General features: G+C 46.0%; 3 protein-coding genes across 4 annotated transcripts in view; 1 reads left to right on the top strand and 2 right to left on the bottom strand.

The window, feature by feature from the left end:
- Window positions 1-1,383: 1,383 nt before the first annotated feature.
- tprn (taperin) lies at window positions 1,384-4,049 on the bottom strand. The gene has a single exon (XM_014022576.1). It carries the CDS (start codon window positions 3,867-3,869, stop codon window positions 1,884-1,886), a length of 1,986 nt encoding a protein of 661 aa, XP_013878030.1. The 5' UTR covers window positions 3,870-4,049; the 3' UTR covers window positions 1,384-1,883.
- Window positions 4,050-5,815: 1,766 nt separating this feature from the next.
- Window positions 5,816-8,227, bottom strand: tmem203 (transmembrane protein 203). Its single transcript, XM_014022575.1, has 2 exons — window positions 7,813-8,227; window positions 5,816-7,480 (listed from the first exon to the last, which is right to left on the bottom strand). Exon 2 carries the CDS (start codon window positions 7,329-7,331, stop codon window positions 6,915-6,917), a length of 417 nt encoding a protein of 138 aa, XP_013878029.1. The 5' UTR covers window positions 7,332-7,480; window positions 7,813-8,227; the 3' UTR covers window positions 5,816-6,914.
- A 117-nt stretch (window positions 8,228-8,344) lies between these two features.
- Window positions 8,345-11,461, top strand: part of alad (aminolevulinate dehydratase) — a 6,086-nt gene continuing 2,969 nt past the window's right edge. The window contains exons 1-8 of one of the 2 annotated variants that reach the window (XM_014022572.1): window positions 8,345-8,432; window positions 9,080-9,247; window positions 9,364-9,414; window positions 9,795-9,891; window positions 9,958-10,093; window positions 10,167-10,250; window positions 10,335-10,423; window positions 10,500-10,555. In XM_014022572.1, coding sequence (XP_013878026.1) covers window positions 9,129-9,247; window positions 9,364-9,414; window positions 9,795-9,891; window positions 9,958-10,093; window positions 10,167-10,250; window positions 10,335-10,423; window positions 10,500-10,555 — 632 coding nt within the window. In that variant the 5' untranslated portion in view covers window positions 8,345-8,432; window positions 9,080-9,128. The remainder of the gene's footprint in view (window positions 8,433-9,079; window positions 9,248-9,363; window positions 9,415-9,794; window positions 9,892-9,957; window positions 10,094-10,166; window positions 10,251-10,334; window positions 10,424-10,499; window positions 10,556-11,461) is intronic. The other variant, XM_014022573.1, reaches the window with a different exon arrangement.

Below are 11,461 nucleotides of genomic sequence, written 5' to 3'. Positions count from 1 at the left end.
GGACAGTGGGCCAAAGTCTGGACCAGATTGGAGCGCTACCAGAACCAGGAAGCAACACAGACTTAAAGCCGGAGCTGAGCTTGGAGGATCCTAAAGCTTTGTGATGCAGCTGCTGCTCACCGGCACCAATAAAAACTGTTTTCTGTGTTTTTATTCGGCTGCAGATCYGAGCCGATCCACGCAGGACCCGACAGCAGCCCTGCAGCTTTTTAAGAAATTCATCAGCGACGACGTTTCCCCCGATTGTTAATTAATCCCAAACGTGCGAAACGGGAGCAGTTTGCCTCGACCGTGTGAGGAACCGTCTGATCATCAAAGAGACGTGTGATGTTCTGCACCCGTCAGCAAAACATTCAATCAGTTTTAACGAAACGTTCACAAAAACATGACCCGACTGAGAGGAAAACATTCGGAGGTGTCCTGGATTCCCCCAGAACCAGACCCAGATCCAGATCCAGCCTTCATGGGRCTGTTAGCAGGAGAATCGTCTAACCCGGTAATGAGCTCTGCAACATATAACACGCTTTAGTGGGGCAGCAGCAACACGCAGGGGGAGGGAGGGCTGTTTAACAACATGCCTCTAATCCTTTTAAAGAAGAAAAACTGATGGGACTTCCACAGCAGGGGGCTCAGGTGGGCCGGCTGCAGCGGTCAGTGGACAGGTGGACTCTGACGGTCAGGTTCAAGGTTAGATCAGCAGGAAAAACTCTGGAGGTTCAAATCTCTGATTTTAACAGTTTGATGAAGATTTTAAAGGAACTTTTTACTGAGTTAAAGGGGCTGTATCATGTAAAAATCAACTTTTTTGAGTTTAATWTCATSTTATAATCATATCACGTTATAATGTGACATGATATAATTTAAATGTTTTTTAAACCAGCTTTTGAGTCAAATACTACTGTTTTAATAAACAGATTAATACTTTTATTTTCTTAAATGTTCTGATTTGATGTCACTTCCTGTTTCACTTGGAGCCACGTTCAAAAGACAATCTGACAGTTCTGAAACAAAATGTTTAAAATCATGTTTCATATAAAGTTTCTTACATATAAAGATGTTTTCTTTGACTTTTTGTATTTAAAGGAGAAATAAGTCACTTTAATGATGAGATTAAAGTTGATTTATTTTGTTAAACTTTACTCTGATTTAGAATAAAATTTAAAATGTGGTTCATCATTTACACTTAAAACTGTAGAACGTATTAAAATCCACAAAAATTACAAAAAAGCAAAGTAAACCACGACTTCGGTAAAAAAAAAAGCTGGTTTTAAACTTCTGCACTGATTTATCTTTTTTAAAAACTGTAGAAATGCTCTGCTGTTTTAAATCTGATTTTTAATTTTAGAAAATTAGTGGAGAAAATCTGGAAACCAGGGGCGGAGCCAGAGAGGTGGCCGGGGGGGCACTTATTCAATAAATGACAGGTTGATTTTCTATTTGCATTTTGTTAAAGGTTGTCTTCTGATGATAATATACAAACATTTTAGCTGTTTGTTTGAAAATGGCTGAATTATAGCCCTTTATAAAATTAGCATTAGCGGTTAGCTTAATTTGGGATTAGCATCAACATCGACTCCACAACCAATTTAACCTCAATAAGTCTTAAAATATCATTTAGAGTTCAGTAAAGATCGTTTTCAGCTGTTTCTGCTCTGATCTTCAGCTTCATGTGTAAAAATGGCCGAAAAAGTTGGTTTCAGCTACGATTACACAAAATCTCAGCTCAATATTTCTGAAAACAGCTGATAATTTGGAATTAGCGGTGGCGGCCATATTGAATTTTCAAATCCAGGGTGCTTCTCTTTTTTTTATGTCCCCGCCCCCTAAAAAAAACAAGCTCCGCCCCGGATGGGAACACCAACAAAACCTGAAGAACAAACTGTTCAGACCACCCAACCCTGAAATAAAGGGTCTGGACCTGATAAAAACCCAACCCGGCAGGTTGTTGGGGGTCTCACCTTCTTGTCTAGTGAGCCGGTCTTGAGGCAGGACTTCTCCAGGGCCTGGTACCCACCGATGACCTGGATCTCCTCCACAGCCGGGTAGCGTTTCTTCAGCTGGGAGCCCAGCTGAGCGAAGGGGGCCGGGGGAGGCGTGGAGCCCGGGGGGGTCTCGCCAGAGGGCTCGGTAGCGGTGGTGGGGGCGGGGCTCTTCTGGGGCTCCGCAGGCCGTTTAGGCACCACGGTGAAGGTGTTCCCCTTCTTCTTCTGCAACATGGGGCTGGGAGCCGGGACCCGCTGAGGGGGGTCCACCTCGATGTCGTCTATGTTCGTTACAGGTAGGTGGTCCAYGGGGGGTTCAGGAGAGGCGGGGGGTGAAATCAGGACAGGTGGAGTGGGAGGAGCCGGGGGTGCAGGTGAGGGGTCAGAGGCAGGAGGAGGTGGTTCTGGTTCCTTCTCCTCTTTCCTCTTAGTGGTCATCAGGGGGGCCGTCGGGGCTGGGGGGGTTGGCACTCCGGGCGTAGACTCCTCGGCCGCCCTGCTTGAGGGCGAGGACCTGACAGGGTCTGGAGCTACGGGCGGCGTTTGGAGGCGGCGCTTGGGGACCACCGTGAAGGAGTTCCGGGACTGCAGACGCAGGTTGGCCAGGGCCCGGGCCTGGGCGTCCCCGTCAGGGATCTGGTCCAGGTCCGGCCTCACGGACGGGCGGATCTCGAACTCGGGCGAGGACTTCAGCACCCTGGACGAGACCGGGAGCAGGGGGGACTCRGCACTGCGGGTCTCCGGGGAGCATGGCACCTTGGGTTTGGGGGACACCTCGGAGTCCTCCCGGTCTCGCTCCCTGGGGGGTTTGTTCTGGGCYCGATCTGGCTCGTCTCTGGAGACAGCTGCCGCACCGTTGACCCCCTTGTCCTGAAACCTTTGACGGTACGAGGACACGGACTGAGGGGCCCCCGGGTGACTCTGAGGACCATCCGGTTCTGAGACAGCAGGCTTTGGTTTGGAAGACCAGGATCTCTGGAAGACAGGTGAGGTTGGCTGGACCGGTCTGGGTTTTGGCACCAGGTCTGGCTGTGGCTTGGACCAGAGTCTCGGCCTGCTGCTGGCACTACAGTCCAGGTCCAGCAGGTTCTCCGTGCTGTGGGACTTCTTCTGCAGCTTCCCGTAGTTGCTRTCGAACTTCTGCAGGATCCGGCTGACCCTACCCTGACCCGGACCCGGATCATGTGCAGCGTCCTGGTCCGGGCGGCCCAGKGTGCTCAGGTTCTCCTCGCTCTTGCTTAACGTGGTGTCGTAGATGACCACCTCCTTGGCCCGGATCTCGGTCACGGAGCTGCCCCTCCGGTCCAGGAGGTCGTTCAGGGAGCTGTAGCTGTCCACGCCGTTCTGCTGCCAGCCGGGCCCGGGTTTACCGGCCCCGGGCTCCGGGAAGTAGTCCGGGTCGGACTCGATGATGATGATGTTCTCGGCGCGGATGGTCCGGATCCCGGGCACGCTGCCGTACAGCTCCAGRATGTGCTGCACCGGGCGGGCGGCGTTCTCCCGGTCCTGCCGCCTCCGCCGCTCCTTCTCCAGCTTGATGAACGGGTTCTCCTCCAGGGGCCCCAGGCTCTCCTGCAGCACCAGGCTCTCCTCCCTCGGCGCCGTCCTCTCGCTCGGTCGCGGCTCTTTGTTGAAGTGCTGGCTGGCCGCGGTGATGGTGTAGTTCCGCCCGGACCCGCCGACAGCTCCGTCGGCGCCGTTCGCGTTCCCCGTTGCCTCACCGTTCAGCTGCCCGCCGGGGCCGGTCTCCGGGGCGGCGGAGGTCCCCACAGAGCCTCCGCCCTTCGCCTTCCGCCTCTCCAGGATTTCTCGCTTCCAGGCCGGCATCCTCGGACTCTCTTGCCCGGCCTCTTGGCGGAGGACGCGGACATCCCCCGCGCCGGACATCGCGCGGGGTGGCTCGGGTTAAGGACACGAGGAGGCTCCGAGGCGGTCTCGCCGCGGCGTTTAGGCGCTGTATCCGGTTCCGACGGTACCTGCAGCACCGATAATCACACACACGAGCATCCCTACCTCCTCTCTCCTTTTCTCCCTCTGCTTTACTCGCAGGTTCAGCTCCCCCTTTCTCCTCACAGCTCCTGAACGCGGCCCCGCCTCTCCGCAGCTGCACGAGCCGCTGATTGGTCGTTCAGTTCACCGACACGCCCCTTTCCTTTTCTGAACCACGCCCAGTTCTATTGTTGACTGGGYGAGGAGAGGCCTGTCAATCAAATCAGTTGCGTTCACGTTCAACACGCCTGTTTAGTTTTTAACCAAAACGAACACTTCTTTCACGTATTCAGCTTTAAATTTAGAGATTTAGTTTAGTAAAACAATTTAACGTCTGGTTTAAGATAATGAGTTGTTGTTTTGGTGTCGTTTCAGTTTGGAAGCCTGTTTATTTAACTCTGGATTATCCAGGTTTAGGAAACACATGAGCTTATTACTCTGCTGCACATGAATCAGCACTAAGTGGGCTATTCTTGGGCGCTACAGGAGATTACTGTAGCTAATAAAATATTTATCTCCGAGCCATAATTATACACAGCGTGACCGAGGAGCGCAGACGGAGAATAACTGACTAAATCGCACAKATTTTGTTGATAATAAATTAAAAATAAGAATATGTAAATTTATTTTGAGGGCATCAAGCTCAATATATTTTCTTAAGAGGACAACATAATTTTTTAAAGTAAATACCTTGTTTTTCCAACACAAAATCATCACAGTGCTAACAGCGCCCCCTCGTGGCTACAACGCGTCACCACATCTATCGTTAAAAATTATTTTTTTGTGTGTGTTAGCAAAATATGTCATGATACACATAATGGATTTAAATGAAACTTTCAGGAAATTATTATTTAAAGTAAGTCTACAAATCATTACCTTTCAGAGTCAATCCAATTAAAGATGGCCGCCACAGTCGGCTGAATGCAAAAACATTAAAAACAGCTCCAACTGTCAATTTTACAGATAAAAAAAGCTAAAATTTGATGTGGTAGTAGCCGAGACTTAAGTGGGCTATTCTTGGGCGCTATATGACATTACTGTAGCTAATAAAATATTTATCTCCGAGCCATAATTAAACACAGAGTGACTAAAGAACGCATAAAGAGAATAACTGACTTAATCGCACAGATTTTATTGATAATAAAATAAAAATTAAAAATAAGTAAGTTCACTAGATTTTCTTAAATGTACAAAATAATTAACTTTTACATAATAAATACCTTGTTTTCCCAACACAAAATCATCACAGGGCTAACAGCGCCCCCTCGTGGCCACAACGTGTCACCACATCTATTATTAAAAATAATTTTCTTTTTTTTTGAGTGTTAGCAAAATATCTCATGATACACTGGATGGATTAAAATGAAACTTTCAGTAAATTATTATTTAAAGTAAATCTACAACTCATTACCCTTTTAGAGTCAACCGAATTCAAGATGGCCGCTGCAGTCAGCTGAATGCAAAAAACACTAAAACAGCTCCAACTCTGTCAATTTTACAGATAAAAAGCTAAAATTTGGTGTGGTAGTAGCTGAGACATTTCTTCAACACAAACTCTGAACAGATCTAATGGAACATAAAGGTTTGACCAAAACATTATTTCTAATCAAAAAGCAAAATGATTTTCTTTAAATGTTTGGTTTTATTTATACATATATACAGATAACAAATGTGCCACAGCAAAGAAAAAAAAAACAGAACATAAATAGAAAGAATTCAACATATACATAATACATAGAATTTTACAGTTAAATTAAAACGAGGCCATAAATACATGCAAGCAAGGGGCGGGATCAAAACAACAGACCGGCTTCAGTACGAGTCGTGAAAATAAAACGATCTACTGCGTGGGTTTTTTTTTTTTTCCTGCACTGAAGGTACAAAGCAACATTTCCAGCAGCAGCTGACACAGTGAGACACGATGAGCCGTTTGACAGCGAGCAGCAGCTCCGGGCCAGGAGAGCTCCTCAGAGCGCCGCTGCGGGGAAGTTCAACAGACGTGGAAACTAAAACACACGGATCTCGAGTCGTCTTTAGGTTTTACTTCATGAAGCCAAACTTTCTTTTAATTTCCTCAAAGCAGCCGAAAGAAACTTTAGCTTTTAACTAAATTTGTTTGCATCGATAAAAACATAGCATTCAGCTACTCTTTTTGTTCACACCTGCTGCCTCCTTTAGTTTGAAGATTTATTTAGTTTTATCATATATAGAACTTGTCAGTCCAGACCTGTAAACAAAACTCACTTTCAAAATTTCAACAAACTACAAACATTTTGAAGGAGAGTTTGAAAATAACTAMATAAAGAACAGGCCACACGTCTCATTTATAGCTTGGTCGGTGCTAAAATTCTATTTTCTGTTGATCAGTTTGTGCTCCTGTGGGTTTTTTTTTTAATTTACCAAGAAAAAGGAGTAAAAATGAGTGTAAAGATTGAATTTAAAGTTACGTATGAACACCTGTAGGATGTCTACGCTGAAGATGGAATAAATAAATCTACAGGACGTACACTTACAATAACCTCTAAAAGTCATTTAGTGAGAACATTTTCACAAGTTGGGTAAAAGGTTAGAGTGAGGCAGGAAAAATACAGGTTTGAAGTTCGGCTGTTTTGAAGAAAAGATGTTTAAAAACAAGAGAGCTGGCTTTAAACTTGTATTTTTCTTTATGGCTCATTTTCTACCATTGATTGCACAACATTAGAGGCACTAAAACATCTGTCTGTCCTGGTGAAGGTCCCACAACAACTCACAGTCTCTGTTTTTATATTAAAAACAAAGAAAGAAAAACAGCAGCAGGACTTCACCTGTTGATCTTACAGCCGTGGAAAACTCCAGAAAGCAGATTGTAGTGTGACCCGGGAGCTGAGAGTCAGTCAGAAGGAAGAAATCCATCAAATCTCTAACGGCAGCGCGGTTCCTGCGGACCCCCCCGCTCGCCCGGCCTCAGTTGACCCGGCACGCCCGGATCATCAGCAGCTGCAGCAGGATGAAGAGCGGCGACACGATGAGCCCGTACCACAGGTCCCTGGCCCGGTCCTGCTCGGCCAGCTTCTGGCACAGCAGCACCTCGCACACCAGCTTCAGGCTGAGCACGGTCAGCACCCAGAGCAGCCGCAGCACCGCCAGCCGCCGCTCGCTCTCCTGGTACAGCCGGATGGACACGATGGCCGTGAAGTAGGTGCTGAGGCCGTCGGCGGCGAACAGCGGGATGAAGACCAGCCACCAGCTGAGCTGCGGGCTCAGCAGGTCCACCCTCAGGGCCACCAGCATGCTGAAGACCAGGAACGCCAGGAGGTGCAGGAAGAGCTCGAAGGTGGCGAAGCCCAGCCACTGGACCAGCTCCCTCAGAGAGAACAGCATGGCTGAGGGGGGCTTTGACGGGGGGACGGAGGGACTGAGGACAGCTGGGTCTGGTCAGGCTGGGACCAGATCCAGGGTGGAGAATCTGCACTGAGCTTTATGGTTCTGCTGGGATCTCCCACCTTGTTGGCTTCATCYTCACATCCAACCTGAAGAGAACAGACAATAAATTCAACCTTATTCCAGATAAACGCTCATGTTTCACAACATCAGGGCCTGAAAATCAGATTACTTCCTGTCAGGTCTCAGTTCAGCTCCGTTTAGTCCAGCTTAATCCTGGATCATGTTCAGATCCCACATAATATCAAACACACTCATTTTAACGTTTCTGACATGTTTTAATCAAGAATCACATCGATGTTAGCCGAGACTCCCACTGTGATGCTAACCAAATCAATAACACACAACCAGTTTATTACAAACACAACTCACAAATTCACAAATTCAGCATTTTAATTAACATCATACCGAGTTTATTTACCGTAAAAACAACCGGAAGTCAATCTTCTCCATCTGCTTAGAAGAATCAGAACACAGCCATGCTAACAAGATGCTAACACCGTCGCTTCGGCTTCAGTTCTTCTTCGTGGATTTTTTTCCAGCAGATCCGAGCGACGCCACCTGCTGGGATTACTAATCTACTGCAACCTGCTGGGATTACTAATCTACTGCGAGCTCCAGTTTATCAGATTTTGTCCTGTTTTGACAATCTCTTATTTAAATCAAGTAAACGCAAGTAAATAGTGTTTTATATATTGACAGTTACTAATGCGCATGCGTTAAATCGGGCACCGCGACCCCAAACGTGGTCACAGCTATTTCCGGTCGTTTTTTTTCCATCTGCTTTCTTAGTTATGCAAATGGAAGTCTTCATAAAAACAAAATAGGTTATATTGATCATCTTTCATATTATTTAGAGAACATCTTTTTTTATTTCATATTTAGGTCTGAGAAAAAAATCCAGACGACTGCATTTGAGCAAGTTGTAGTTTGTATCTTGACCTGTAGGTGGCGGGAAAACACCAAACTGTCTCAAACCGTAGAAGAAGAAGAAGTGTGGAGGAGAAGAAGAAGTGTGGAAGTCAGCTCTGCCGTTCAAAGGTGAGTCCGCAGGTTTAAAATGAATATTTTTGTCCTTTTATTTATTTAAACATGAGAAGTTCAGTTATTTCAGTAAGTTTCCGGTCCTGTCTCTGATCGATTGAGCTAACATATTAGCCAAGTTGCTAAATTGTTTCGGTGGAGTTTAGACTTTCTGGTTSAGTTAAAGTTAATATTTAGCTTTTTTTATTTATTTCAAAGTGTTAATTTTTATGTTTAAAGATCAGGTTTTGTTATGTCATTATTGTACTTTTAGTTTATGTGTGTGTAATTAACGCGTAACTAAGTCTTTGATAATAAGAACAGCTTTTTGTTGAGCTAAAGTCAACCTTTGTTTTAATATTTTACTCATATCCATTTAGGTCCCGATTTTTTTTTATTTGTTGCAATGCATGTAGCAAACCTAAATGAGCTAAAATTTCTGAGTCATCATTTGATTTTGCAACATTAGTGCTGATAAAAAGAGTTTTTAGTTGACTTCCGGGTTATTCAAAGTACTTTGAAGAGAGCTGATGACACCGAGGTTCAATAATCTGCAGTTAAAGCAAAGCCTCAGCACGCATGCTTGATCAATTTTACCAGTGACTGAACAGGAAGCAGAAGCAAAACAGATTATAAATGTGGTCTTTTTGGCTTTTATTTTGAAGGGTTGTGTCACTCTTGTATGTGTGCCAGTTGTGGCTCGGATCAGTGAAGATGCAGACGCCTGCAGAGTCCGTCCTCCACAGCGGATACTTCCACCCGACGCTCAGATTCTGGCAGTCCTGCGCCGCCGACCTCAGACCGGACAACCTCATCTACCCCGTCTTTGTCACGTGGGTCAAATTTGTCGATCTTGATTTATTTATTTATTTATTATTTTTTGCAACATGAGGTGGATTTATTATCAACCGCTCACGGTTAAATTAAATCTTGTTCTGTTCCGTTCCAGAGACGACCCAGATGCGGTGCAGCCGATCGGCAGCCTGCCGGGCCAGGCCAGGTGAGACGTGGTGCAGAGCTGAGCGAATGTAGCTTCTGTGCTGCTCGGTCCCTGGGGGATAAAGTCAGGGGGTCTCGGCACAGTKAGGGTGTTGTCCTCAGATAAAGGCAGGGCGGATCCAGAACCAAACACTGGACCAGGACTGAGATAAGAAGAGAATCCGTTAGACCAAACAAAACTCACGTTTCTTTCCCTTCAGGTTTCTCTTGTCGGGGCTTTTGTTTTAAATAATTATATTTTCAGTGCACTGTTCAGACTCATTTTTTATTTATTCTGTTTCTCAATGAGCAGATATAAAAAAAACATCTTAATTTCCTGTGATAAAAGTTTTCTGTCTTTTGTTCGAAGCTGCGTCTGATTGAAACGTTTCTCTTCCTCAGATACGGGGTGAACAAATTGGAGGAAATGCTGCGACCGCTGGTGGAGAAAGGCTTAAAGTGCGTTCTGATTTTTGGTGTTCCGGCAAAGATTGAAAAGGTTTGTTGAAACTAAAAGAGAAAAGTTAAATCAAATGTTTAAGTTAAATGATAGGTTTTTTTTCAGGACTGGAGGGGGTCGGGGGCCGACTCTGACGACACGCCGGCCGTGCTGGCGGTTAAAAAGATCCGGTCGTTGTTCCCCGAGCTGCTGGTGGCGTGTGACGTCTGCCTGTGTCCCTACACGTCCCACGGACACTGCGGTCAGCGTCTCACCTGTCTCACATAAAACTCAGCGTCTGRTCTGACAAACTAAAGTTTTTCTGTTCATTAAAGGTATCCTGGACGATGACGGCACTCTGAACAATAACTCCAGCTGTCTGCGTTTAGCCGAAGTAGCGTTAGCTTACGCTAAAGCTGGTAAATGCAGATTGTTTTGGGGCAAATAGAAACTATCTCATTGTGTTGTTGGTGGAGGTTTAAAGACTCTGGAATCGTCGACAGGTTGTAACATCATCGCTCCGTCTGACATGATGGATGGACGAGTCGGAGCCATAAAAGGAGCGCTGCTGTCAGGCGGGCTGGGAAACAAGGTGAAGATCTGTACAAAATGAATGTGTTGAAAAACAGCCGACACAAACAAACAAGTTTGTTTTTGACTTCCTGCAGGTTTCAGTTCTGAGCTACAGCGCCAAGTTTGCCTCTTGTTACTACGGTCCGTTCAGGTGAGAATGTTTTAGCTACATGTCTGAAAAATCAGCTGACGTTTGGTCGTTCTTGTGTTTCAGGTTAGTCGGTTGTAGCAGCCATTTTCAACGTTTAAATTAGCCGAAGTTTTAAGCCAGGATTAAAAATAATCTGTTGGTGCTTTAAGGGTGTGTTGGAGGTGACCCTCGGCTACGACAACACTGCTAACGTTCTGCTCCTTTCGGCTAACGTTCTGCTCCTTTCAGTTAACGTTCTGCTCCTTTATCAGCTAACGTTCTGCTCCTTTCAGCTAACGTTCTGCTCCTTTCAGCCAACGTTCTGCTCCTTTCAGCTAACATTCAGCTCCTTTCAGCTAACGTTCTGCTCCTTTCAGCTAACATTCAGCTCCTTTCAGCTAACATTCAGCTCCTTTCAGCTAACATTCAGCTCCTTTCAGCTAACGTTCTGCTCCTTTCAGCCAACGTTCTGCTCCTTTCAGCTAACGTTCTGCTCCTTTCAGCTAACATTCAGCTCCTTTCAGCTAACGTTCTGCTCCTTTCAGCCAACGTTCAGCTCCTTTCAGCTAACGATCTGCTCCTTTCAGCTAACGATCTGCTCCTTTCACCTAACGTTCTGCTCCTTTCAGCTAACGTTCTGCTACTTTCAGCCAACGTTCTGCTCCTTTCAGCTAACGTTCTGCTCCTTTCAGCCAACGTTCTGCTACTTTCAGCTAACGTTCTGCTCCTTTCAGCTAAAGATCTGCTCCTTTCAGCTAACGATCTGCTCCTTTCAGCTAACGATCTGCTCCTTTCAGCTAACGATCTGCTCCTTTCAGCTAACGATCTGCTCCTTTCAGCTAACGTTCAGCTCCTTTCAGCTAACGTTCTGCTCCTTTCAGCTAACGTTCTGCTCCTTTCAGCTAACGATCTGCTCCTTTCAGCTAA

This window comes from Austrofundulus limnaeus, unplaced genomic scaffold (genome assembly GCF_001266775.1).
Source record: "Austrofundulus limnaeus strain Quisiro unplaced genomic scaffold, Austrofundulus_limnaeus-1.0 Scaffold336, whole genome shotgun sequence".
NCBI lineage: Eukaryota > Metazoa > Chordata > Actinopteri > Cyprinodontiformes > Rivulidae > Austrofundulus > Austrofundulus limnaeus.
This window is presented reverse-complemented; position numbering and strand designations above follow the sequence as displayed.